Genomic DNA, 27,578 nt, shown 5'->3' with positions numbered 1-27,578 from the left:
GTTCAGTGCCCAGCAGCCAGGATGCCGCTCATGTTTATACAGCCAAGCTGCTTCATTATGCAGAGATAATGCCTCCCAACTGCAGAAACCATTCCAGGGCATTCAGATTGAGTTGTCCCACGGGGCAGGCAGAGAGGTCCCGTGAGCATATTTGTAGGGGAGCTGGGAGCCGTCAGGGGGAAGCCTGAACAGCTGAAAGCCTTTTGTCCCGCTGTGAGAAGGAGCAGACACTTCGTGTGATGCTGGAAGATGATGATGATGATGGTACTGGGGATGATGGGAATGGGGGTGGGGATGATGGTGGTGATGATGGGGAAGGGGACAGTGGTGATGGGGATGAGGGTGGTGATGGTGATGATGATGGTGGTGGTGGGGATGGTGGTGGTGGTGATGATGATGGGGGTGGGGATGATGGTGGTGGTGATGGTGGTGATGATGATGGTAGTGGGGATGGTGGTGGGGATGTTGGTGATGAGGGTAGTGGGGATGGTGGTGGTGGTGATGATGATGATGGGGGTGGGGATAGGGGTGGGTATGATGGGGATGATGGTGATGATGGTAGTGGGGATGGTGGTGGTGGTGGTGATGGGGGTGGGGATGATGGTGGTGATGATGATGGGGGTGGGGATGGTGGGGATGATGGTGATGAGGGTAGTGGGGATGATGGTGGTGGTGATGATGATGGGGATAGGGGTGGGGATGATGGTGATGATGGTAGTGGGGATGGTGGTGGTGGTGATGATGATGGGGGTGGGGATGATGGTGGTGGTGATGGTGGTGATGATGATGATGGTAGTGGTGATGGTGATGAGGGTGGTGATGATGATAATGGGGGTGGGGATGATGATGGGGGTGGGAATGATGGTGGTGATGATGGGGAAGGGGACAGTGGTGATGGAGATGGTGGTGGTGATGATGAGGGTGGTGATGGTGGTGATGATGATGGGGTGGGGATGATGGTGATGATGGTAGTGGAGATGGTGGTGGTGGTGGTGATGATGGGGGTGGGGATGATGGTGGTGATGATGATAGTGTTGACGATGGGCTTAATGGTGAAGATGATAGCACCTATGCTTGCTGTCACTGTCCTTATTGTACCAGAGCTGCCATTTGTCCCATAGCAGATCTGCTGTTTGTCGGACCCCTGCTTAAACCTGGCCTGCATTTACTCTTAATCCTCCAGCCACCCCAGGATTAGGTAATACAAGGTAATATGATCCTCGGCACTTCGCGGGGGGGGGGGGAGTGAACAGGCACTCTGCCTTCGCTCAGGTCATGCAACCAGAGGACAGAGCTAGACCATGACCTCAGAGGACTCCCGATCCCGTGTCCCAGACCAACCTCAGTAGCAGGGCAGATGCACACTCCTGGTCTCACTCCTGGGCCGGGGTCACCAGGAATCCTCCTAAGGGGAAACCCCAGGAAGGCACAGCCCATCCCCCAGCTGGCCACCCTGGCTCCAGTTCTGCTGGTGAGGAACAGTGCTGGTGAAACCCCCTGTGCGATTCCCATGTTGCCACTGGAGCCTCTCCCTGCCTGGTGTGCACGAGCCCTCTGCCCCAGAAAGGGGGATTGAATCTGCAGCAGGAATAGTGCGGAGGGAGGAGGGACCCCTCCCCACTCACCTGTCTGCTTTCCCTTCTGCCGGCAGAGACGTGGGTGCTCTCCACGTGCCTCACTCACGAGCACTTGCCCAAACAGAACGACGGTCACTGTGAGCGACCACGTTATAGCCTATGGTTTCCCCATCATTCACTTAAATTTCCTTAGGGACTTCGCAGCTGTAGGGGTGTGTGTGTGCATCTAAGTTCCTTTGCTCTCTTGAACCTTTAGGATACATTTATAAGTAGGACTTCTGGGTCCCAGGCTGTGGACCTGTATTACCCCAGTTGTTTGCCCAGAAGACCATGCCATGGACCCCAGAAGTAGAAACAGCTCAGTGGAGTAGCTTCATTGTAACCTCACCAGCAATGAGTATTTTCATTTATAAATATTTTTTTTCTGTAAATTATGATTGCAAAGGTGCAGCGCCTGGCGGCTCTCTTTTGCATGGCTTTTAGTTCAGCAGAGCCTCTAATGGGTGTGGTGGGGTAAAGCCGGCTTTCACATTGCTAGTGTAGAGCTGCATGGGCAAGATATTAATCTTTCATGCTTCCGTCATGTGGTGCTGGGACATAATCCTCTTTGAAACCATTTGTTATTTATTCTTACAGTCCCCTGGAGAAGCAGGGAGAGCCCCAGGAGCCTGCTCACAGATGCTAATGCAGGGAGAGCTGCAGAAACATCCCCACAGTCTCCTCCTCCCCACCAACGTGTGGAGCTAAGCCAGGGCTGGGGACACAGGGCTCCAGCTTCCCCCCCACACGCACACACACACGAAGGGGCTCTTCCCCCAAGAGAAAGCCATTCCTCTGCCTCCCATATAGCCTGCTGACATTGCAGGGTTTAAAAGGTCAGGTGGGTATGTTAGTTCTCCAGGGCTACCCGAACAAATCACCATAAACAGGGTAGCTCGAAACAGCCATATTGATTCTCGCCCAGTCCTGGAGGCTAGAGGTCTGGAATCAAGGTGTGGGCAGGGCTGGTTCCCTTTGGAGGCTCCGGCCTGCTCAGGCCTCTCTCCCCGCTCCTTGTACTGCTGGCGATCCTCCACGTTCCCTGGTTTGTGGACATGTCATCCGCCTCTACCTTCACATCCCCTTCCTTCCCTGTCGGCAGCTTCTCTTCGTAGAAGGACACTTGTCATTGGATTTAGGGCTCCCCCCCCCCACCGCCAATCCAGGATGACCTCATCACTGGGTCCTTACCTTAATTACATCTGCAAAGACCCTTTTACCATCTAAGGTCATAGTCACAGGTACTGGGGATTAATACCTCGACATAGTCACAGGTACTGGGGATTAATACCTCGACATATAGAACCCCCCTCCAGAGGGTTCTGTGACTTCTTTCTAGTCTGCTGTTTATTTTCCCCTTGGCAAGGATTACACATCAAGGGTTGTGGGCTCGGGGTGAGAGTCCACAAGGACGCCAGAGTGGGGGTGAGCAGTGTTGTGTCAAAGGTCCACAGTTACATCCGGAGCTGGGGCTTTGCGCTCTCGAGTATGGGGTCTCCCCCAGCCACAGCTGCCGGCGTACTTGAAGGTAGACCCCCCCCAGTCTTGGCTCAGCAGCCTGGGGAGGGTGTCGGAGCTCACCTGAGGGTGACAGGGTGAGCAGGTAAGACAGGGCATGTGTCCCATGGAGGGTGGGTGGGAGGCACTCAGGACGCTGTAGTGTGTACCTCCCCGGGCAGGGGCAGGTTTGTGCTGCAGACTTTAGGGGGCCCCAGATGTGTCAGGCGTGCTGCTCAGCCAGCATTCTGCTCAGCCTCCTGATTCCCCTCTGCAACTGGAAGCAAGGATCTGTCCCCCCAAACTTCCAAGGGTCGCTACTGAAATACATCTAAAGCGTGAGGTTAAGAGCTACCGTCCAGGGATCCGGCACCCGCTGTGTGTGCTGTCAGCCCGGGATCAGTGTGGACAGCCAGCCGGAAGCTCTGCCGGGCACCATGCTAAGCACAAGGGAAGGGGGCCTTGCTGGACATGATGGCCAGAGTGTCCCAGTGCAGAGCTAGCCAGGAGTGGGCGGTACCTGTCCCCACAGTCCCGACCCCCACCCCCACCCCCATGTTGCTGCAGAAACTCAAATCAGCCATCAAGATGGCAGCACCCCCCTGCCCCGCCCCGTTCCCCAAGCAGGCCCACTACCCGGTCACTGCATGGGGAATCGCCCCACCTAGCGGGTCGTTCATGCAGGGCTCCGGAGAGGAAGAGACCCCAGCCACACCTGGGGAGGGCCCAGTGTCCAGGGCCATTTCGTGTGGACAGACTGTCTCTGAGACAGCGCATCGTGGGAATACCAGGATGCAGGCCTCTCTCCTCCTCCCATCCTGGGGTGTAAGCGGTTAAAAGCCACCCCTGTGCCCGGGAAGCTTGGAGCAGCTCCATCCATCCGCGGAGCTGGGCCTCCTCGGCTCCTCCTGTGTTGGCGGCTCTGACTGCTGAGTCAGGCTCTGAGACGCGCTGATGAGTGATCGCGGCTGTAATCACAGGCAGCCTTGCTTGTTTTCTTCCCAACCCTGGAACTCTGTTTTCCTGCCTCGGCTCAGTTAGGACTTCGGTCGGGTCGGTCGTTGGTGAGAGGAGACAGAGAGACATGCTCTCTTCTTGTGGATGTCCCAAACTGAGCGGAGGAAGCAGGCCCTCCCCAAGGACACCCTCGCCATCACAGAGGGCTGGGGGTGGGGGGTGGCCAGCCCCTTGGTTCACTGATTACCCCACTCAGAGGTGGACGCAGAGGTTCCATCTCTGACACGCCAGCCAGGTACTCAGGTCACTGCAGCCGCGGGGCTGGGGTGGGGGTGGGGCTGGAAATGCTGCAGCTCTGGTAGCCACAGGGTACCCTCAGCTCAGTGCAGCCTCAGGGTACTGCCTGGAGTCCCCCAGGATTGCATGGCCACCCCCGAGGGAGCTGCTCCTTCACCCAGCATCTCCCACTCATACCAGTGAGTAGGGAATCCTGGAGGTGAGCCATTAAGACCTGCAGATTTTCTACCCGGTGTGAAGGGCAGGGCTTTGTTTCACGAGGGAAATGCTCCCCTAGTCTAGTCCTGCTGCAGGAAGCTGCGCCCCCACCCCCTGCAGGACGGCCAGCACCAGGGACAGATCTCCCTCGCTCCCCATTCATAATCTTTAAGAACTTCTATCTGAAGGACCAGACCAGCTGGTCCTGACACCAGAAGGGGCGAGAAATGCTCCCTGCCCAGCCCTGTGATCTCATGCTGTGTGTGACCCTTATCTCCCCTTGAGCCACAGAGGAGGGGCTGCCCCTTGGGGACTTGGGCCTTGGGCTGCCTAGTGTGGAGATGCCTGTGGCCTTGATCGAGGCCTGGCTCCCCCGAGGGAGGCGCTGGGGCAGCCCTGCCTGTTCCTCTGGGAGTGGCTGCAGCAAGAGCTGTAGAGACAGGAACTTGGCCAGGGCCAGGGCCCAGAGGGAAGAAAGCAAAAGTGCCCCTGGGTACACTTCCACCCCGGGGAGGTAGGAACTGGTTCAGCCCCCCTGCCCCCCTCCAAAAGTATGGGACGTGCTCTCTGAGTCTGTCTGAAATGTGCTGTAGCTGGATGTTCACTTCCCCTGAAGATAAGCCCGAGGGTCTAGGTGGCACTGTGTGGCTCTCCAGTCCTTCTGGCCCCCCAACACCCCTGTGGGGATCCGGGACTCTTGGTCTTCACCTGCCCTGTTGGCATCTGCTTTTTAGAGCAGCAAGAGACTGCCCAAGGGGTGGCCTGGCTCAGCAGTGCCTTCCGCACGTGGGAAGCTCAGCACTGCCCACCTGGCCTGAGTGGGGCAGAGCAGCTGACCTGTGTGAGGACAGGCCTTTCCCCGGCGTCTCTGCATGCATGAGTGACAGCAGACTGTGGGCCCTTAGCCGGTAGGTGCAGCAGGCCTGTGTGTGTGCATGCGTGTGTGTGCGCCAGGGACACACATCCCTTCAGATGTGCTTCCCATGCCTAGACACCCCGCCCCCCAGGGCTCCTGACCAGGGCTGGCCTGGAACACACCGTCCGCCAGGGTTCTGGTCTCTCCCCAGATTCTCCTGATACACTTCCTGTAAGATGAGCGACCCTGACACCCTTTCACAAAAGGGGATGTAAAATTAGTTTCAAAGGAAAGCAAGAACTGCATGATGTCCTAGAATGCACATTTGCCCTGGGGTTCTGCTCTGTCATCTACACGCCTTTTCCTGGGATTGCTGGGATGAGATTTTGCCGGGATGTCAGGGACACGCTCTCATGCTCCACTCTCTGTCTCTCTGTCTTTGGCAAGATTTCCCACGCTGCAGTCACTGGCCTTCCATCTTGGGGTTTGGGTCATGCGTGCACACTACCAGCCCTATTTCTGAGTTTATATTTTTTCTTTTAGTCAGTTTTTTTCTTAAATAAGCTTATTTTGAAATGAAGCTTGCTTGCTGCCCCTGTAATAAAGGGAAACCCAGCATTACTTGTCATAATTCAGAGTTAGAAAACAAGCAGGTAGATATTGGATTCAAGAACCATCTCACGTGTGACCAGGGCACGTCCCTGCCATAGGGTTATGTGGGATGAGCCCTTGTCTTCTGGCGATTCAGGGGCTTGCCTCCTGTCCCCGAGTCATCCCCATCCCCCTGGGTCACAGGCAGGCTATTCATGTTCTCAAGGGCGAGCTGAGAAATCCTGCCTGCCCCTGCTCAGGTGAATATGAGAGATGGGGAAGCCTTGGGGCATGAGCCCCGTATATTCCTCCTTGGATTTAGGCTGGGGGTGGGGGCAGTTATTGGGGAGAGGGTGCCCAGGGGCTGGACTGGCATTCAATGTCGAAGACTTAAACCAGAAAGCTATAGAAATCATGGTGGTTTCTGGAGCAAAATGGCATGAGGTTGCATTCTGAGTGTTGGCTTTGCAGTTGGGCAGGCCTGTCCCAGCTCTTTGCCTCTTAGAGTTCTGTGACTCTAGGCAGGTCCCTTAGAAGGTGCAGATGGGAGGTGCCTGGGTGGCTCAAGCCATCTCTTTCTCCCTCTGCCCCTCTCCCTGCTCACGCTCTCTCTCTCTAAAATAAATAAATAAATCTTTTTTTAAAAAAGATGCAGATGGTAATGGGAGTTAGGAATGGAAAGTGCAAACTCCCTCCCCACTGTCTCCCATCCCCAGGGTAACCCTGAAAATACTATGGGGTGATCCACTTAGGCCTGGGAACTACCCTCTGCATTGGACCCTAAGGCCTTGAAGTTCCTGGCAGATGGGGAAATGTAGCAGGCCCCCAAGGCAACAGCAAGAACAAGGACAGGGCTGCCATGGGCATGAGGGAAGAGACAGGCAGGTGTGCCTGAGGTCAGCTGTGCAGGGAAAAGGTGCAGGCAGGCCCAAGATCAGGTATGCAGGAGACCTAGAGAAGAGGAAGCTGGAAAAGTAGACAAGGCTGGCTATGAGTGGTTCAGCATGCCAAGCTGAGCTGCTTGGACCTGATGCTGAAGGCCCCGGGTAGCCACTGAGGGCTTTAGAGAAAGGCATAATGTGATAGGTCCATGGGTGAGCAGTAGGAATGGGACTCTGGTGACAGGTAGATGACTGTAATCCAGGCAGGAACTCCCAAGACCAGCAATAGAAATGGGCAAGAGAGGGAATGTTCCAGGAATACCCATGTGGACAGAGCCAACAGACAGCTGAGAGGATGAACCTGCAGCTCAGGGCAGAGAGGTGGGGGAGGCACAGCTAGCTGTGGGGCTTATGGGGGCTGAAGCCCAGAGGGGGCCGAAGAACTGCCCTGGAGGGTCATTCGGGGGAAAGTTTCCATGAGCAGAACACTGAAAGCAAGAGTGCTTGGAGGAAGAGGAGCCAGCCTGGGGTAGAGGTGATGCAGGTGATGGAGGTGCAGCGGGAGGTGGTGCAGGTGATGGAGGCTCAGGTGATGGAGGCGCAGGGGGAGGTGGTGCAGGTGATGGAGGCTCAGGGGGAGGTGGTGCAGGTGATGGAGGCTCAGGTGATGGAGGCGCAGGGGGAGGTGGTGCAGGTGATGGAGGCTCAGGGGGAGGTGGTGCAGGTGATGGAGGCTCAGGTGATGGAGGCGCAGGGGGAGGTGGTGCAGGTGATGGAGGCTCAGGGGGAGGTGGTGCAGGTGATGGAGGCTCAGGTGATGGAGGCGCAGGGGGAGGTGGTGCAGGTGATGGAGGCTCAGGGGGAGGTGGTGCAGGGGGAGGTGGTGCAGGTGATGGAGGCGCAGGTGATGGTGCAGGTGATGGAGGTGCAGGTGGTGGAGGTGCAGGGGGAGGTGGTGCAGGTGATGGAGGCTCGGGGAGGTGGTGCAGGTGATGGAGGCGCAGGTGATGGTGCAGGTGATGGAGGTGCAGGTGGAGGTGGCACAGGTGATGGTGCGGGTGATGGAGACGCAGGTGGAGGTGGTGCAGGTGATGGAGGCACAGGTGATGTGCAGGTGATGGAGGCACAGGTGATGGTGCAGGTGATGGAGACGCAGGTGGAGGTGGCGCAGGTGGAGGTGGTGCAGGTCATGGAGGCACAGGTGATGGTGCAGGTGATGGAGGCGCAGGTGATGGAGGCACAGCTGATGGTGCAGGTGATGGAGACAAGGGGTGGAGGTGGCGCAGGTGGAGGTGGTGCAGGTGATGGAGGTGCAGGTGATAGAGGTGCAGGTGATGGAGACACAGGTGGTGGAGGCCCAGGTGGAGGTAGCACAGGTGGAGGTGGTGCAGGTGATGGAGGCGCAGGTGGAGGTGGCGCAGGTGATGGAGGCACAGGTGATGGTGCAGGTGATGGAGACGCAGGTGGAGGTGGTGCAGGTGATGGAGGCACAGGTGATGGAGGCGCAGGTGATAGAGGCGCAGGTAATGGAGACACAGGTGATGGAGGCGCAGGTGGTGGAGGCGCAGGTGGAGGTGGGGCAGGTGATGGAGGCGCAGGTGATGGAGGTGCAGGTGATGGAGGCGCAGGTGGTGGAGGCCCAGGTGGAGGTGACGCAGGTGGAGGTGGGGCAGGTGATGGAGGTGCGCAGGTGGTGGAGGCGCAGGTGGAGGTGACACAGGTGGAGGTAGGGCAGGTGATGGAGGCACAGGTGGTGGAGGTGCAGGTAGTGGAGGCCCAGGTGGAGGTGACACAGGTGGAGGTGTGGCAGGTGATGGAGGCACAGGTGAAGGTGGTGCAGGTGATGGAGGTGCAGGTGATAGAGGCGCAGGTAATGGAGACACAGGTGATGGAGACACAGGTGGAGGTGACACAGGTGGAGGTGTGGCAGGTGATGGAGGCACAGGTGGAGGTGATGCAGGTGGAGGTGGGGCATGTGGTGGAGGCACAGGTGATGGAGGCGCAGGGGGTGGAGGCGCAGGGGGAGGTGGCAAAGTGTATGTGTGCACGTATGTGTGTACGTGGGTCTCTATGCCCATGCACGCGTGCCCTTGAGGTGCCTGCCTGTCCACGTGCTTCAGGAACCAGGCGTGGTCCTGTTGGGGGCTCTGGACCTGGTGGACACTCGAGTCAGGCTCAGGCTGGAGATCCCGATCGGGGCCCATGCGGGCTGTACTGGCTCGCCGTGCGGCCCCTCGGAGGAGGCCACCGAGGCTGCAGGAAAGCCTGCGTCTCCCTCGGAGGAGCCGCCGCAACACCACCTGCTTGCTCCGCCTCTCACCACTCTGCTTGGCTCAGCCTCTCGGAGAGAGTGTTAACTAGAAGGAAAGCACCACCTGTCCAGAGCTTCATGACACACTCATGCATTCAGCAAAGGCCCTGTCCCGGCATGAGAGGTTCCACAGGGAACGAGCAGACCCAGTCCCGCCCCTGGGGGCTCAGCGTCTAGTTGGGGGGCAGTCACGAGCTCTGAAGGAAACCCATGTGCTGACATGATGGACAGGACACTTTGGAGAGAGCTCTCCAGGACCATGTCTCTAGAGAGGTGACACTGGAGCAGGGACACAAAGGAAGAGCATCCCCGGTGGAAGGACCACACGTACAAAGGCCCTGTGGTAGAAGAGAGGAAACTGCTCCGGCACAGGAGTGGAACACCATCAGCCTCTCACCTGGATGTCAGTGGGCACCTTGCAGCAGATACAGCCAGCGCCCAGCTCCAGGACTCCCCCAACCTGCTGCACGCACCAATTCCCCCAGCTCGGGACCTGGCACCTCTTCTCCAGAAACCCAGGTCACCCTGCACACACATCCACCCTCCCGCCAACCCTTGGGTCTCAACCTGCTGACTCCACCAGCCAGTGGCTTGCCTCCTCCACCCCGGCCCAGGGCTCCTCGACTGGCACCTGGATCGTTCCATGGCCTCCTGGCGAGAGCCCTGCCCCTGCCTTAGGCCGCTCCCCCAGTCCTCCTCAGCCCGCGGCCCAGAGACGTTGGAAAGCATAGACGAGCTCGCCTCTCAGGAGAAGGCCTTTGGTTGCCCGCCCCTGCTGGTGGCGGCACAGGGCCATGGTTCAGAGGAGGGACTCCCAGTACTGCTGCTTCCTGGGTGACTGTGGGCAGGCCAGCTCAGACGCCCCAGCCTCAGTTTCCTCAGCTGGTAGAGTCATAAACAGTACCACCCTCACAGGGCTGGGGGCTAGCATTGAGTGAATGAATGCATAAAGCCCTATCTCACCCCCTCAGTCACCCACAGCTCTCACGGGTCACCGCGAAGTGATGCAGCCCGGGGCTGCTACTCAGGTGGCTTCTTCCACCCACACCACCAAGAGGACACATGGATGTCCCCGGACCCCGTCCATTCAAAGCCCAGCTTCGGGGCCGGACCCTGAAGGCACAGCCTTCTCCCCAGGACTGGACAGGTCACCGTATCCAGGAGAGAGGAGTGGCGTCTCTGTCCTGCTGTTGTCATAAGATGGAGGCTGAGGGCCGGAGCGAGAGGGCAGGCGGCCTTCCTGCGGAGCCGCTCTCCAGGTGTGTCGGCTCATCTGCACTTATGAGGCAACACAAGCAGGGTTTAAAAATACTATGCTTGTTTCATTTCAGTGCAGGAGCGAGAAAGAACCTACAGCCTGTGTGAGCAACTCGAATCAAAAATAAATGAGGCACAAAGAGTAACCAGAAATAGTACAGCATCGGAGGCAGTAGCCTGCGTCCCTCGGCCAGCTGTCCCCAGCAAGCGGCATCACAGAGAGCGGCCAGGAGCACAGCTCTACATGTTTATTCCGGAACAGAGTAATCAGGCCTACGATCCGATGATAGATCACAATTACTGGCAAAGTAAAAGCAAGACAATGACTCCGGGCATGCAGGGCCTCTGTGCATTCTCCCCTCCGCCCCTGGCACCCCCTCTGAGCAGTGGGCCAGGGCTCAGCCTGCAGGTGGCGTGAGGTCATCTCTGACCTTCCTGACACAGAATGCGCCCCCAGAAGGACAGGCTCCAGCTCCCTGCAAAGCTGAGCTGCAAATGCTGTAGACCTCATGAGGGTCCGTACTTTTGTCTTGATTTCATTATGGTGGATGTCACCTTTTTTTTTTTTTTAATGTCACAGATCAGAGTTTTGCAAACCACTCCAGCCCACCCCCTGTTTTTGTGAACAAAGTTTTATTGGAACACAGCCGCCCGCATTCATTCACATACCATCTCTAGTTGCCTTCGCACAGCTTTGCGACAGAGACCTTCTGGCCCACAAAGCCTAAAATATTGACTCTCTGGCCCTGACCTGCCCACACTTGTGGGCTCCTGCCCTGGGTGCTTTTCATCACATGCTCAAGCACCCTAGGGAAGTATCCTGTCCACCTAAAGACAACATCGGTGATAGGGTTTTGTTTGGTGGTGTGTCTGTGCTGTCGATTTAGGGCTTTAGAGGTGTTGTTTGGAAAGGAAAAAAAAAGATTCTGCAATAATTAGGTTAGGTTCTCTTAGGTGAGGAACATCGTTTGGGCAGGGATATTTGCATCACATAACTAGACTCAGACCCCACCGTGAAGAGAAAACATGCAGGGCCAGGAGGGACCGTGCCCTTGGGGGGATCCCTTTCCCTGGGACGTTGTCGGGGTCAGGGCTCTGCACACCTTCTCTACAAAGGTCTGGAGAGCCAATGTTTCGGGCTTTCAGGTAATGTGGTCTCTGTCGAAACTCCCCCGCTCTGCCACGTAGTGTGAAAGCAGTCGTGGACAAAGGCGCTGTGTTGAATTCATGTGTTGAAGTGCTGCCCCCCACCCAATATTTGGAAGCGGGGCCTTTGGGAGGTGATGAGGATTCAATGAGATGGTGAGGGTGGGGCCCCCTGATGGGACTGGTGCCCTTATAAGATGATGATGAGACTCCAGCAAGCTCGCTGGCTGGGAACCAGGACTCAGGCCCTCACCTGACACTGAATCTCCCGCACCTTGATCTTGGACTTCCAGCTTCCAGAACAGTGAGAAATAGATGTCTGTTGCCTCAATCCTGCCACCCATCTATGGCACCCAGAGCAGATCAAGACAACAAATGACCATAGCTCCTTGCCAATAAAACCTTATTTATGGACACTGAAATTTGAATTTTATATAATTTCTGTTCCCATGAAATATTCTTCTTTTGTTTTTTTTCCAACCACTTAAAAACATGAAAACCACTCTTAGCTCACAGGCCATGCAAACTCAGGAGATGGGCTGGTTTGGGCCCACAGACCCTTGCCAAACTCCGTCCCAGAACAAGGAGGGAGCCTCCCCCCATCCCTCACAGCTGACTGTCAGTTCTGTGTGCCTTGTCGTTTCCCGAAGGATCTCAGCAAACAGCAAACTGAAGGATGTGACCTCGGAGTTGATGTTCCAGAAGGAGGCCACACCCAGGGTGGCTAATTAAGCGCCCAGGCTCTGAAGTCAGATCCTCAGGCATCAGATCTCTGCCCCTCCACTTACCCGCCGGCTGACTCGGGCCCAGTGTCCTCGGCAGCATGATGGAGTCACCCAGCCGCCTTTAAGGTTCTGTCAGGGTTCCGTGTGATGGCCAAGTGAAGCATGTGGTGTGACGTTGGCCCAGATTGTATTTATGAAGTCAGAAGCCTCGTGGGAAAACATCAAAAGACGTGGCAGGTGAGCGAAGCCAGAGGTCTCTATGTGCCATGAGACAGAGAGACTGCCTTTCTTCGTCTCCAGGGAGCAGAAGTGGGCCCAGGGGGGAGAGTTACAAGGACACCGACTTCAAATCAACATAAAAAGGATCTTTTCCATCGTTTGAGTTATCCCCGGGGGACTCATCTGCTCAGAGTTCCCCATGGGTGGAGATTTTCGAGAACACCGATGAGGGGATCTCGCAGAGGGAACTGGTGTCTCCATCACCCTGGACCTGGGCTCTCTGCCCCCGACACTGGGAGAGTCTAGGACGAGTGAGATCAGTACTCCTGCTACACCTGGGGAACTCGACCCCCACCCCCCAGGGTCCTGGCCCAAAGGAACGTGAGTTATATCAAAGCAGTACTTGCTCCTTAAATTGTGGAAATATCCAGAACCACTGTGAGGCTCCCACTTAACGGGAGAATATCTTTAGTGGTCCCATGACCGGTCTGGTTCACGATCTTGTTCTCTGGTTGAGTCGTGGGGGACAGGACCTGCTGCAGGTCACCCCATTAGGGCCTTTGCAATGCCACCTCTTACCCCCTCCCCGATCCCGCCTGAGACTCCCCCTGAGCCCCCGGCATTACTCCTGCTGGAAATGGAGGCAGAACTTGGTTGGCAGCCTCCGCCGTGGGGAAGAACGTAGCAGAAGACTATTCCTTTCCATGAAGAGAGCAAACCTTTCCTGGAGGCCCCACCCCCCAGGGCTCTGCCGATGATAAAAGCTTGAGTCCCAGCCCACGCTCACTGGGAGGTGATTCAGGAAATGGGGCTCATGAGTGGCAGTTGGGACAGTCAGCAGCCCATCGCCATGTTTACTGATCCAGCTTGAATGTGGAGCTCAGACTCCTCGGGGCCGGAGAGGAGCCGCTCCTGGACTCAGTGGGCATGTCTAAGGCCACCCCGTATTTCATAGTCACCTGCCCTCCCCGTCTGAGGTACAGGTAGGACAGACACTTGGGGCTGGGGATGAAGCTGAGGCGGGAGGGCAGCGACCCTGCATCTGGAAGCCGGCAAGCTGCAGACGTGCCCGTCATTTGAAATGTTCCACGTTTGCCTGCTGACGGGAGATCTGTGATTTAAGAATTAAGCCAGCCTTCTCAGACCCACAGGGTCACGGTGAAGGCCCGCGAGAGTCAGGCCCGTGGGGGCTGGAGGGGGCTCCAGGGCAGCGGGAGGAAAGAGCCCCGTCTAGAGTCAGACAGGCCTGGTTCCCGTCCCAGCTCGGCCACCGACAGCCCAGTGCGCTGGGGCAAGATGCCGTGTTCTCATCTGTAGAAGTGCTTTTGCCTGTGGGGGTGATGGGGGAAAGGCTGGGGTGCGGCCCAGAGGGTCTCCCTTCCCCCACCCCCTCGTGGTCTCTCTTTTCCATCGTCCCCTTCTCTCTCCTGTTCACCTCTCGTCACTTAGGAGATACTGAGCGCCCCAAACTGTTTACTTCTCCCTTCTCTCTCCTCTTTGCCCCATCACCCCGTCTGTGTCTTAAACCTGCTGGGGACCCATGGCGGCGCCCCCGATCTGATGCACGTGGGCCAAGCTGGCTGACTCCCGAGCCCTGTGCCCACCCCTGGGGAAGAGGGAGCCCGCTCCACTCCCCAGAACCGTGGGTAAGGGGGTGGCTGGGGCGCAGCTCAGCACAGCGCAGGTGGCCGGCACACGGGAGGTAGAGTGCTCCGTCCAGGTCCGCCGTTGGCCTCGCTCTCCCCCAGGTGAGGGGCCTCCCCGGGAAGGAAGGGCAGAGCAGGGAGAAGCAATAGGGAGATGGTCCCCTCCCACCTGACCTCCCGGGCCGCCCCACCCACGCCTCATGCACCGGCATCTGCTGTGTCCTGGCACCCGGGATAGGAGACGGGTGAGGCAGAGCCCTGCAGAGCTCAGCGCACAGCTTTGGGGTCTGCCAGCCCTGGGTTCGAATCCTAGCCATGGGCCTGACCGTTGACCCTCCGTGTCATCATCTGTACAGAGAGGAGAGCAGCAGGACCCCTCTGAGGGCTTGGGGACACCAGATAAGGGGACACAGGTGAAAGGCCTGCAGCCCAGTGCTGGTAGAAAGCTGGGGCCAAGAAGCAGGACCTCTGTGACACCACCAGGACTAGCTGCGAATCTGTCTCTCTCCCTCCCTGAGAAAGGGGCCCACTGCTTGCCCATTCTGGAGGGAGGGGGCACGTCCCATGTGCTTCCCCTTCTCACATCCCCTGCCCCCTCCCCCGAGAGGTGGCTGCACCACCAAGAAGGTCGGGGTGTCGGGGACCTCCCTCCGGCACGCCCGGGAATGGAGGCCACACCCCAGTGCCTTTGGGGGGGGGCCCCCCGGGCTTGCCGGGCATCCTCCCACACGCGCTGCGCCGACTTCCTGGCTGGCCCTGTGGTCCCGCGCTTCGCACACCAAAATGGCCTTGTCTCGGGAACAGGTACCGGGGTGTTTCAGGGATCTTGTTCCCTGAGTGGGTTTTGTGCTCAAGGGGGTGGGCACCCCAGCTCCCCGAGCAGGGCTTAGAGCTCCCCTGATAGCCAGGGTTCATCAGGCCAGCCCCGTCCCCTGGCCCCACGCCTGCACAAGACTGGCTGCCACTGGGAGGGGAGCCCCCTGGCTGGACCCGGGCAGGGCCCACGTGGCCATCTGTCGCAGCAGCTCAGCCGAGCCGCTACAGGCGTCCGCCCTGCACGGGGACACGGCTGCTGGGCAGGTGGCGGGGGTGGGGGGCATCCCGGGCTGACACCCAGTGGAGGTATCTGACCGCGGCACAGTTCCGCCGGGGGCTGCCGGTGTCTGCTTTCATCCCTGGGGCAACAAGACAGGAGCTGCCTGGAGATCAGAAGCACCATGGGGCCACCTCTGTCCTGCCGTGGGGGGCAGGGGGGAGCACCAGCTGTCGAGCAACCCCTGCAGGCTCCTGGAGGGATCCCTGCCCATCTGCTGTCCCCTGAACCCCTGGCCAGGGACTTCCCGCCTCGGAGTGGAAAGTAGTTTCGCAGGCAGAAGTGAGGGTCCCTGCCTTAAAAATAAGTGAATGGGTCCCCACCCCTCTCTCCTGCAGAGCTGAGTGCAGGGCGAAGGGGAGGGCAGCTGGAGGACCCTGTGGAGCTCTGTCTTGGAGGGACAGCCTGCAGTCACCACTGGGGGGAGGAGGGCAGGGGTGGTCAGGGTGGGAGCTCAGGGTGGCCAGAGGGAGGCGGCAGGCGGGACTGGAGGGCTAGAGAGCTTTGCTGAATGAATGACCGAGGGGAGGCCTGTGGTTACAAAGATTCCGGAGCACAGAGCACTCGGGGGCTTGTTTCCTGCTTCTTGCCCTGACTAGCTGCAGTCTGAGGTCCCCTCCGCCCAGGCGCCAGGTGAGGGCCCTGTTCCTCTTGTGGTTGACAGGATCAGGATGGAGCCGGGAAGCCACCACGCCCGTGGTCCCAGCTTCCATTTCCTCGCAGGGAGGGAGGATGGCTGTTCCCAAGACTGGGGGCCTTTGGCCACGGAGCCTGGCAGACTCCCATCCAGCACTTTGCACACCCTGGACATAGCTGGGAGCCACAGCAAGGCTTCTGCTTCAGTAGGGAGCCCCTCAGCCTGCAGGTGCATGAGAAGTGGGTGTGGATCTAGGTGGGCTGCATGCGGGGAGAGGCATTTCAGTGTTGCTTTAGGAAAGTTGGAATTTGGGGCCCATGATGGTTTGTTTTTTTTTTTAATTGTGGCACTAATTAGATATGAATGGGGCCTCTGCCTGCAAGAGTGTAGGCCTAAGCCGAGCCCCATGCTGGGTCGACCTGTTTGTACTCAGGGGACAGGCATTGGAATGTTGCTTTGGAAAGACTGAAAAATTCTAGTCTGCCATCTTTTCAAGAAATTCTTATGGGGACTCCGTGGCTTGGTCCCAATGCCTCTGCTGCTGTCCGACCACGTGATGTGCACGCTGTTTCACGTCAGGTTGGCAGGTCACCGTGCCGCTCGGTCCCCCTGGCTCAGGAGCTTGGAGGGCAGATGGCAGTTTCTCTGCAGCAGAGAGCAGGGGGTCCTGGCCACGGCATCCAGCCCATAGGAATTTTTCACTGTTCTCCCTGCCACCCAGCTGAATCGGAGCAAGATCTGATGATGCTCCTTGGGAACTGGGTTGTGGATCTCCAGACTGCCCCCCAGGGCCCCGGGCCACCCCTGCAGTGACTGGGCCTCTCTGCTTTACTCCCCAGGGTGACCCCACAGGCAGAGCCAATACCCCGAGCGTACTCAGACTCACAGGCCTTCGGCGGCGGCACACACTCTTGCTCACAGGGGAGGAGTGGGGTTTAGTCTGGCGGCACCCTGCTTGTGGGACAGAGAGGAAGGGTGTGTTACGCAAGCACCCTTCCGGATCTGAGTGGTTTTGAGCGGTTACACCTCTTCCTGTCTCTTGGCGAGTGCTGGCTGCCATGGCTCCTGCAGCTTCAGCCCCATAAAAGGTGGCAGTTTCGTGCCCTGTAATAGTCATAGTGGTACTTCAGGGCTTTGGCAAGAAGGAGTTCCAGCGTTCGAGAAGCAACGTGCGAAATGACATGAGTTCAAGAGGCAGGAGCTCACGTCCGAGCCCTGAGCCCCGAGGCTTCCGGGGAGACCACCTGCTGTCCCCCACGCCTGGCAGGGCGAGCCTCTCCTGTCTTCGTCCCCTCGGGCAGCGTGCACTGAGTACCCGCCGTGTGCCCGCTGCTCTGGGCACTGGGACACAACTGGGGAATGAAAGAGACAAAGCTCCCTGCCTGGTGGAGCGGACATCCCCGGGGTCTCAGAGGAGACGGGGAAGGAGGAAACGTGGTGAATAGTGCATTGCTGGAGTCTCAGTAGTGACCAGCGCCATACCTCCCGGTGCTCACGCCCACCCCCTTATTAGGATTGGCCTTTGCAGCCAAGAGAACAACATTTCTGAGCCTCGGGCCTAAAGGGCATCACAACTTCTCTCTCTCAACCCCTCCCTTGGCTGCCTTGGCATGAGAGAACCAGGTGGTGAGGAGGGGGCCCCTACTCACCTCTGTGTGTATGAAACCTCTAACACCTCAGCCCAGCCAACACCCTGGCTGCAACCTCAGGAGAGCCCACCAGCCAGACCTGCCCGACCAGGGCAACCCCCAATTCCTGACTTTGCAAAACCGTGTGAGAAATCCTTGTTGTCTCCCATGTAACCCATGTCACGTAGCAATAGATAACTCATACAGTGTTGTAATTCTTAAGACCTCAGCTATGTGGGGACAAGCCTTCTAGAACCTTCGAGCTTCCAGGATGATCAGGAATTGGGATGCAGCCACAGAGGGCTCAGGAAACACAGTTCTGTCATGACACTGAGTGGTATCTGTGTGTGGCTGGTCGCATCCACAAGAGATTAGCCTTTTTCTGGGGACGTGGAAAAGATGAGCAGCCCCTGAGAACAAAGCAGAGAGGCAGCAAGGGAACAGCAATGTGGCAGCAAGTCTGAGGACCCTAAAAAGTGCTTTTCTGGAAGGTAAGACCACACCTGGGAGCAGGCGGGGACACGTCTGCACAGGGACAACTTCACTTGCCTTGTGCACATGGTGCAGATGCTGAGGAAGGAGGTATGATCAGACTCCCGGGCCCTGGGCCAGCACCTGCCCTCCGCCAGGGCCAGGCACAGGTAGATCCCAGCCCGTGGCTCTCACGGTGCACCCCAACCTGTGGGCACGTCGGATCTTCCCCGACTCCTGTCATCCTGTTTCACAGATAGAGAAACTGACACTTAGGAAGGTGGAAAAGTTTGCCCCAGGTCATACACCAGATCCGAACACAATGGGGCCTCAACTCCCTCCCTGACGCTTGGAATGGTCTCCTCGGGTCACGCAACAAGGTGGGATTGTGTCATTAGACTGGTCCTGGAGGAGGACAGACACGTACATGGTGGCTCTGGCGAGGTTTCGGGTCAGAAAGTCACCCAGAGCTTGAAGTGCTAACTTCGCATCGGGAGTTTTGGCTAAATAAAGGTTCCTGCCACCCAAGTGTTCTCGTGCTCCGGAAGGGACAGTGGGGAGACAGGGGAGGCCTCTTCCAGTAACCGGAAGTCCCTCTCACGACTCACCAGAGTCATATCTTCATGAGATAAGGATGACCCGCAGGTTAAAGCCAGCAGAGCGTGCTCCCAGGAGGGCAAAAGTCACCTTCCATGTAACAGTCCTGGTGGCTGCCCCACGTCCCAAGGTGGCTGGCGGTGCCCAGTCCAGGCCGGGTGGCTCTTGTGCGTGCAGCTGTCCCCTTTGGACCAGCAGGGTGGTCTGGGGCCCGTTCGTCCGTGGCCGTGGTGGAGGCAAGTCTCCTGTAGCTGAGGCTGGAGCTGACACGTTGTCATTGCTCATCTGGCCAAAGCACGTGTGACTGTGTGACTATGTGAGTGTGCATGCGTGTGAGTGCGTGTGAGCAAGTGCATGAGTGTGAGCATGTGTGTGCATGTGAGCATGTGACAGCATGAGTGCGTGTGAGCGAGTGTGTGGAGGAGGGCGTGTGTGTGAGCGAGTGGGTGTGAGCGTGTGAGTGTGAGTGGAGAAACCAGGGAGAGGGCAGAGGGAAGGCATGCAAACGAGACAAAATACAGACAACGGGGGAATGGGATGAGAGCACACGGGTGTTCATTGCTGTGCTGATTCTTCACAACTTTCACGATATTTGGAAGTTTTCAGAATAGTAAGCTGAGGAGAAAGGCAGTGCCCACAGATGGAGCCCCCGCCTCTGAGGGGCCTGCCGTCATTGCCAGCCGCCTTTCCCGTGATGACGGAGAGCTAGGATTTACCCAACATCTTCCCTCCTGAGCACAAAGCATTTTCGTGTCTTCCTTCCCTCCACTCCCGTGAGAAAGTATGGGCGGGCGTTTGTGAGCACTCCGTGCCTCAGTTTCTCCGAGGATGACTCAGGTGGCTTGGTCAGGGACCGAGTGGAAGTGCTGGGGACGGAGGGCCTAGACTGTGGACTCCCAGCCTGCACCCTGAGCCAGCTGTCCTTCCTGGGCCCGGCCGGTTCTCAGCTGGTTTCTGAAGCCTTTGTCCAGAGCCGTCCCTTTTGAGCCCAGGGCAGCCCTGCCTGCCCGCCTCCCTCCCTCCGTGGTGCCTGGGACTGGTAGCATCCTGCTAGGACGTCAGCTTCTCCGGGATCGGCCGCCGGGCACATGCAGTCTCCTGGTTGAACTGCGGCAGCTGCAGAGGTCGGGGCTCTGGGCAGGTCAGCAGAATGCAAGGCAGGGGGCATGGGAAGCCTCCCCAGTCCCCCTCCCTCCCCTGGCAGGTGGCAAAGGTGGCAGCTCCCCAGGAGGAATGAGGTTGTCCCTCGTGAAGTGGGCACCAGAACGTGGCCAGTGCCTGAGCTGGGGAGCTGGCTGCTGGCTCAGAGGGAGCCTGACCTTCAGGAGTCCGGGAGGGCAGAGGCGAGGAGTGGGACAGATGGCTTCCTCCGGGACACCTCCCTAGTGTCCCTACTGGCAGCCCATAGCTCCAGTTGTCCCCGTCCCTGTGGCTGCCCTGAGCACCACGCGTGGGACAGAGCATTGCACCCTCCAGAGAAGACTGGGAGAGATGCCCATAGGGCAGTTGAACAGATGAGTCTGGGGCCCAGGGGAACGACGGGGCCTGGAGGTAAACCACAGGCCTTCCGGCATAGCAGCGCAGTTCAGAGCCAGAAGACAGGTGGAAATCTGAGGAACCTCATGTAACGGAAAAGAAAAAAGGTTCAAAGTCAGGTGAGCAGGGGCAGCCAAGGAGACTGAGAAGAAGCAGCGGGAAGGCAGGAAGACAAGCCGGACAGCATGGGTCCCAGGAGCCCCGAGGGTGGGGGCAGCCCCGCCGTCACCCCCAAACTGTGGGCACTACCGGACTTAGCAACAGGAAGGTCACAGTGACCTTGGCAAGAGCAGCTTCCTCCGAGCGGGGAAGGCAGAAGGGAGCATTGCAGGCAAGAAAGGACAACTCTTTTGAGGAATTTTCCTGTGAATGGAAGGAGAGAAATGGGGCAGTTGGTGGAGAAGGAAGTGGATCCAGAGACTGTGCTTTCTGTTTCCTGAGACGAGAGAAGTAGTAAGTGGCTGTCTGCAGAGGGCAGTGCCTCATAAAGAAGGAAGAGCCGGCGCAAGAGTCGGGCTGCTCTTGAGTGGGGCCGGAGTGGGGTGTGTGCTCAGGCGGAGCGCCGTGGCCGTGGCCGTGGCCGTGGCCGGGTCGTCCAGGTGGCAGTAGCAGGGGAAGCAGGGTGTTCGGAGAGCTGATGTTGGTGGGTGGGGGGAAGCTGGTCTCTGGTTGCTTCTGTTCCATCAGTGAAGTGGAAGCAGCAAAGCCAAGAGCTGAGAGGCGCCATCTTGGAGAGTGGGGGAGAGCGGCCTTCAACCGGGCTCAGCCACCTTTGGCTGTAAAGGGACGGGTAGTGCAGCAAGCCAGACCGTGTGTTCAACGCCGCAGCGTGGCACAGACATGGGCATGGTTCATGCCCGAGCGGGCACGCAGCTGTTCCTGCAACACCTCATTTACGGAAACAGGCAGCAGGCTGGATCGGGTCCGTCGTTCGTAGTCTGCCCATTCCTGCTCCAGGACCAGCAGTCCTCAAAGTGTGGTCTCCGGACCAGGAACACGAGCATCCCCTGGGGGACTAGTTAGAAATGCAGATTCCTGGGCGCACCCCACATCTGTGGAGTCAGAGACTCTACGTCCCTACACCGTCTCAAATTCAGACTGAGTTTGTGATTCTTGAATTCTGGAAGTTAAACAGCCCTGAGTGCCCGAGCTGGGGATTGAGACACCACCACTCAGTAGCTGGACCCAGGGAAAGCCAGAGAGGAGAGAGTGGGGGTCGGGGGGAGTCCACATCCGCCGATTAAGGGCACAGGCATCCCGGCCTGCTGCCTGGCCCCCATCTCCTTCCACAAGACCCTGTGAGGACATCCTGCCCCCCCCGGCCACCCTTCCTCCCCGATGACCTCGGGACCACTGTGTTTGGACATGGTGCCTGGTGCTCTGCGTGCGCACAGTAGGGCCTCGGCTGACACTGGGCACCCGCAAACCTACCACCCTCTGACTTAAGGTTAATGACTTTCGTGAGATGGTTGGGTTTCATGCCCTGTGTGACCTGGCAGAGCACACTCTAGGAGCACCTAATGGGCACAGAGGAGAGGCCCCCCCCACCCCAAAGCTTCAGGGACTCAATGCCCTGGAGCCGTGTAACCAAACTCTTCCCGCAGGAAAGACGCTGTGCCTCTTTCTTGCATAGATCTGGGCGGGGAGGGCAGGGTCAGGCTGGTCAGTGGTTCAGGGGACAGTGACCCTGATGGAACCCCAGAGTTTGAAAGAAAAGGTGACCAAGAGTCCTCAGGGTCTGCCTGGAGCCATTCTACCAGGTGCAAATGGACAGGGCCATGCGGACAAGGGGCCCCGGGAGAGGTCAGCCTGGGTTACGGCATTGCAGCTCATGAGGAATCACCCGATGAGCCCGAAGATTGGATTCAACATCAGCCGAGGATCCACTGCTTTCTTTCAGGATTTAAGTGCACTTTTATTTCATTCTGTCATTTCTTTCTGAATGAGGTTTTTTAAAGAATAAAACTTTGGGGACCTTCACTGACCCCATCATTTCGGTCATTTCCATGAGGCTGTCACTGTAGTGACTCTGGCTTACATTTCCTCTCCCCATTTTCCCAGCATGTTCACGCACGTGCGCACATCCCTCACTCAGAGGGGAGCCCAGTTATGAGCGAGACGTAACCTGTACCAAATATATAAGCCCCGTGCCGGGGGTGGAGGGCATCCAGAGGAAGCCCGCTTCCTGCCGATGGGAGGTCCTCATCCTGGAGGGAGGAAGAGTGAGGTGAACAAGCCCTCCAGATGGGCATTCAGCGGAGAGGCCCCAATGGGGGCAAGTGGGGCTATATTTTGAGCCCAGACAATCCCTTTGCCCATCGCCCAGAGCAAGGTAATTTTGGATCAGGGACCGTCACTCTTTTGGGAGCCAGGTATTAAATCCTGGCTGAGTTCCAAGCCCTGTTCTAGGCATAGTGGCAAAACCAGCAAAATATCTGTCCTGGTAGAGCTTGCCCTCTGGAGAGAGTCAAGACCTCACAACTCAGGGACAGACAGCAAGAAGGTCGCTGGTGCTGACTGCATGGGATAGGCAGGGTGCCGGGAGAGAATCCCAGAGTGTGACAGTCAGGGGCAGGCTCCCCAAGGAGGCCCAACAACGAGAAGGTCTGTCGGAAGGGCATTCCAGGCAAAAGGAACTGTAAGTGCAAAGGCCCTGCGGAAGGTGTGCACTTGGCTTGTCGGAGAAGAGGAGAAAGGGGTGCGTGACCTAATCTCCTATAGAAGCAAGTGCCCCTGGCTGCCGGGTGGAAGCAGGGGGCACAGTCAGGAGGCTGACCTGGTGGTTCAGGTGACAGACGGTGGTAGCTCGGCTTGAGGGTAACGGGGAAAAGTGAATGGACGGTTGTGTCTGTCGTATTCATTCTCTATTGCTGCATAAAATATGACTGCAAACTTAGGGACTTAGAACACAGTTTCTGTGGCTCTGCTATGTCTGCTGCTTCAGGGCCTCACAAGCCTGCAGCCAAGATGTTTGGCCAGAGCTGTGGTCTCATTTGAAGGCTCAAATGGGGAAGGACGTTTGGAATTCCACGTTCACACAGCTTGAAGGATTCACTTCTCTGTGGGCAGTTAGACTGAGGGCCTCCGTTCCCGGCCACACGGCCCTCTCCAGCAATGGCAGCTTGCTTCTCAGAGCCAGCAAGGGAGAGAGTCTGCTAGCAAGACAGAGGGCACAGTCTGCCTCACCTGATCACGGACGTGATGTCTTGTCACCTGTGCCGTGACCTGTGGGGCGGGAGCAAGTCACACCCACGGGGAGGACGTGAGTCCCGGGAGCTGGGTTATCTGACCAGCTGCCTTCCTGAAAGCTGAGCAGTGACACCAGCCGGCACTGGGCTGGGAGAGGGTGGGAAGCTGAAGCATCCAGGATGAGCCTGGGGGATGGTGGTGCCGCTTCCTGGGACAGTGGAGACAGTCCACAGATGCCCCCTGGGACCACCAGAAGAGGGCTCCCAGAACCTCAGGAAAGCAGCTGGGGAGGCAGAACGACCTTGTGAAGCATGGGGTGGGAGACTAGAAATCTGTTACAGAGCCACTGACCCCAACCATCAGCTTTGTCTGAACCCTCATGGGCTGGTCTGTCTGTCTGAGGAGGCGTGTACAAATACCCAACAAACTGGGCCTTCACCGTCACAGAGCCTCCTGGGCAAACCCAGCTGGTCTTTTGAACCACCGCCCCTCTATTCTGCTTCTCCTCCAGAATCTTCCCTCCGTGAAGAAGAGAGCAGGTCAGGACCAGTGAGGCCGGCTCCATGTATCCGGAATCGACAACAGGCTCCCCAGCTCGACTCTCTCTGCGACAGACGGGCTCCCCCGGCATGATCTACAGGTGATCCTCTGCCCCCAACCCAGCCAGGCCACTCCCAGGCTCAGTCCTGCCTCTGAGAAGGGGTCCCCGAGGCCAGTCACCAGCCCTGGATCCAGAGGGAAGGACCAAGGGAGGCCCACAGGGCTCTGAGGTTCATGTAGGCTAGCGCTTTCTCCAAGGGAAGGAATGGAAGCTTTTAAAACCCAAGATTTTCCCAGTGGAGTAGAGCCAGGATTAGACTCATCCCTGACTCTTCTGAAGGATTCCGCTGGAGGTAGCAGGCCTGGAAGTGAGGGGGGGACCCTTCCCAGCTTCTGCGTCTTTCTTATACACCCCAGCTCGCGTACCCCCTTTGAGGGAGGCTCAGAGCCTTGCACCGGGAGGAGGGGGTGGGGGTGGGGCGGCCAGCGGCTCACCAGGCACCCTCGCCTTCCTTCTCTGGAGGCCAGTTCCAAAGCCAGCTCTGGGTCTTTCCTTGTGGAAAGCAGCCCGGGCTGAACCACGGGGAGAGCCCGCGAAGGCATCGGTCGGCTGACAGTTGCTGCCCCATCCATGGAGCCCAGGACCCAGATGGCCGTGGCTGTCACAAAAGATGGACCCGGCGGGGGGGGGAGCCCCAGGGGCCCATCAGCCCTTGATTCATTGGGCCTTTCCCAGTAATTGTTAGGGCCTGACCCAGAGCAAGAATCCATAGAACCCACAGGGAAAGGGGCGTGTCCCTCCTTGATCGAAGTCCTAAAAATGACCCCATGGTCCCACGCAGACTCGCCAGCATGTGGGGTGACAGGTCACTTCTCGGTTTGAGGGTTTTGTCCGGTCATTCTAAAGCATACTTCGTTAAAACCCAAACAGACTGTCACTCTGAGGTTTACCTCTCGTCTTCGCTTCCCTGCCCCTTGTGGGAATGAGGCCAGGCACCAGAGGAGCCCCCGCGTCCGGCTGGACAGACCGGGCTTCTGCCTCCATGCGCCACTGGGTGGCGCTGCCACCGAGCACTTGGTACCTGGGCGCGCACCCTCCCGGCAGCCCCGGGCAGAGTGGGGTGGGGCCGGGCTGTGGGATGCCGCTGGTGTTTCCCGGCCTGCACCTCCCCGTGGCTAATGCCCATTGTGGACTGTCTCTCTCTCCTTTTTCTCTGTCCTCCATCGCTGTCCGCAGTACTCGGTATGGGAGCCCCAAAAGACAGCTGCAGTTTTACAGGTAACGAGCCCTCCGTTTCCCCCAAGCCCCACAGGCTGAAGGCAGGGGAGCGGGCGGGAGGGCCACGCCCATCCAGCTCGGCAGTGCCGGTGAAAATCCCCAGCTGGTGGAAATCTGGGCTTCTCTGGCGATGCCCTCCCACACAGCATTATGTAACATCCTGATGAACACTGTGAAGTCGGGTGTACTGTGTGTTGCTTTGATTGGAGCAAACGGACTTGTGATACCTGCTTAGCTCGCACCGGATCTACCTTAAAATCTCACACTTGTCCGGCTGCGGATGCCGCAGGTCTGTTGTCCACGGGTTTGTGCTTCTTGGGTGATCCCAGTAAACGAGGTGGGGCAAACCCAACCATTCTCCCCTTCTCTTTGGGTTTGAACCGATTGGAATCAAAGGGGTAATCAAAGGCCAATACGTTCTCGGGGGCATAGGGCTGCAGTGTGACCTGGGTCAGGGCTGGACCTGCTGGTGTTTTCTGGGGCATCTCCCTGTTGGTGAATCGGCACACCACGTTCTTCGGTGCAAGGCTGCACCCCACAGGGACATGGCATCGACGGGCCCTGCCTGGCAGCCCAGGCCAAGGCAGCTCAGCCAGCAAAGTCCTCTGGGGTGAGTCCCTTCCTCCTTCGGGCAGCTTACCTGTGGCGTGGGGAGGTGCGCCACAAAGACGTGTGCTTCTCAGGTGGTCTGTAACTCCAGGAATTTACTTGGACGTTTTCCTCCTGTCGGGAAAGTGTCGGGGTTAAGCAAGCCATGGGTCAGCCCCATCAGCCTCGGGACTGTGGGAACTCGGTGTGGCTCCTGGGAGCAGGGCGCTGGTGTGTGGCGTGTGCCTTGGCATTTAGGCCTGGAAGGTCTCTGTCTAGACCAGCTCCCCAGGCCTATGCCCACCTGCCAGTGCAGAGCCAGGGGCTGGTTATCGCCCATGCACGGGGAGTCTGGGGCCTTGGTTCCTGGGGTCGGCAGCCCTGCAAAACCCACATGGCTTTTCCTTCCTGCAGCCCCGGCACCTCTGAGCGTGACCGTGGGCCTGGGTCCTCGGGCTAATTTCGCCACCCCTTCAGTGCCTCCCACAGGGTCTCGCTCCTTCCAGAGAGCCCTGAAGACATGACTGAAATTTCTGCTGGATAAGATTTTGCCTGAGATAGCTAGAGCTGAACTTGGGCTTGCAAATGCTTTTATGGGATGATGCGCATGCCATCACGCATGTATGACGGCATCGTATGTAAGAATGTGGGTGAGACATTCATCCCAGGAGGATTTGACCAGTGAGACCAAACATGCCCCTGAACTGAGTCCTCAGAGGCCCCGGAGGAAAAGAGTGAGACGGTTGGCGGCAGAACCGCGGCCCAGACCGCCAGTCGGAAGGGCCCCGCCGAGGGCGGTGCCCAGGAGATTGCGGGGTATCACAGAGCTAAAGCGAAAGAGGGTCCCATACCCCTTGCTGGCCCTCAGGGCCCCACAGATCCAACCTGTTGTGTACTCCCAGGGACCCTCTGTCCTGCCTTGAGGCAAACTGTTGGAGAACCGCACCCCAGATGCGCAGACCTCCGTCTGGGCCTCTCAGCCCCGCGTCCCCGATACCCACAGGCTCCGACCGTCCCGCCCTTTGCGTCTCCAGTGTGGTTTCTTGTAATAGACACTCAGGTATCTCTTGTGGGGTCTCCGACGATGACCTCTAACGAGGTGGGATCTTCGTTTAATATCCTGGGTGCCGCTCCCAGGGGGGCGTTCTTGTCATCTGGGCACCCACACAGCCCTCAGAGGGTTAGGTCAGTTGGCGTGCGGTCCCTCCCCTCACGGGGCAGAGGTGTTCGAGGTGTGCGTCCTGCCCTCAAGCAGCTCACAGACCAGTAAGGGAGGCAAGACCCTGTATCTGTCAGCTGTTCCGGAGAATGCCATGTGACAAACAACCTGCCAACTCAGTACCCTCCAACAAGAAGCGTGTATTTCTTGTTTCCGTGTCTGTGTCAGTTCATCCAGGCTGGGCTCCGCTGGGTTTGGCCTGAGCTGCAGGTGGGGCCCGGGCGTTCATCCTCCCGTCTTTTTCTTTTCTTTTTTTTTTTTTTTTTAAGATTTTATTTATTTATTTGACAGATAGAGACAGTGAGAGAGGGAACACAAGCAGGGGGAGTGGGAGAGGGAGAAGTAGGCTTCCCGCCGAGCAGGGAGCCTGATATGGGGCTCAATCCCAGGACCCTGGGATCATGACCTGAGCGAAGGCAGATGCTTAAGGACTGAGCCACCCAGGCGCCCCCTCCCGTCCTTTTCAACCAGAGACTGTCCCAGGCAAAAGCGCCAGAGGAAGAACAGGCACACATCATGCATCTGAAGGCCCACAGTTAGAAGCGGCCCACTGGCACTCCTGTTCATACTTCTGGCCAAAGTAAGTCTCGTGACCACACCAGAT

At 58.1% G+C, this 27,578-nt stretch overlaps 1 protein-coding gene across 6 annotated transcripts in view; it reads left to right on the top strand.

Moving 5' to 3' along the window:
* The window catches only part of KCNAB2 (potassium voltage-gated channel subfamily A regulatory beta subunit 2), an 86,283-nt gene that overhangs the window by 8,691 nt on the left and 50,014 nt on the right, over nucleotides 1-27,578 (top strand). For 2 of the 6 annotated variants that reach the window (XM_036064515.2, XM_036064511.2), the window contains exons 2-3: nucleotides 23,860-23,988; nucleotides 25,126-25,167. In XM_036064515.2, the coding sequence (XP_035920408.1) occupies nucleotides 23,912-23,988; nucleotides 25,126-25,167 (119 nt within the window). In that variant the 5' untranslated portion in view covers nucleotides 23,860-23,911. Of the gene's footprint in view, nucleotides 1-14,901; nucleotides 15,002-23,859; nucleotides 23,989-25,125; nucleotides 25,168-25,466; nucleotides 25,778-27,578 lie in introns of those variants that run through there. The other 4 variants (XM_036064518.2, XM_036064513.2, XM_036064512.2 and 1 more) reach the window with 3 other exon arrangements.

The sequence above is a fragment of the Halichoerus grypus genome, chromosome 5 (genome assembly GCF_964656455.1).
Source record: "Halichoerus grypus chromosome 5, mHalGry1.hap1.1, whole genome shotgun sequence".
Taxonomy (NCBI): Eukaryota; Metazoa; Chordata; class Mammalia; order Carnivora; family Phocidae; genus Halichoerus; species Halichoerus grypus.
Note: the sequence above shows the minus strand (reverse complement) of the source record. Positions and strands in the feature narration are given on the sequence as shown.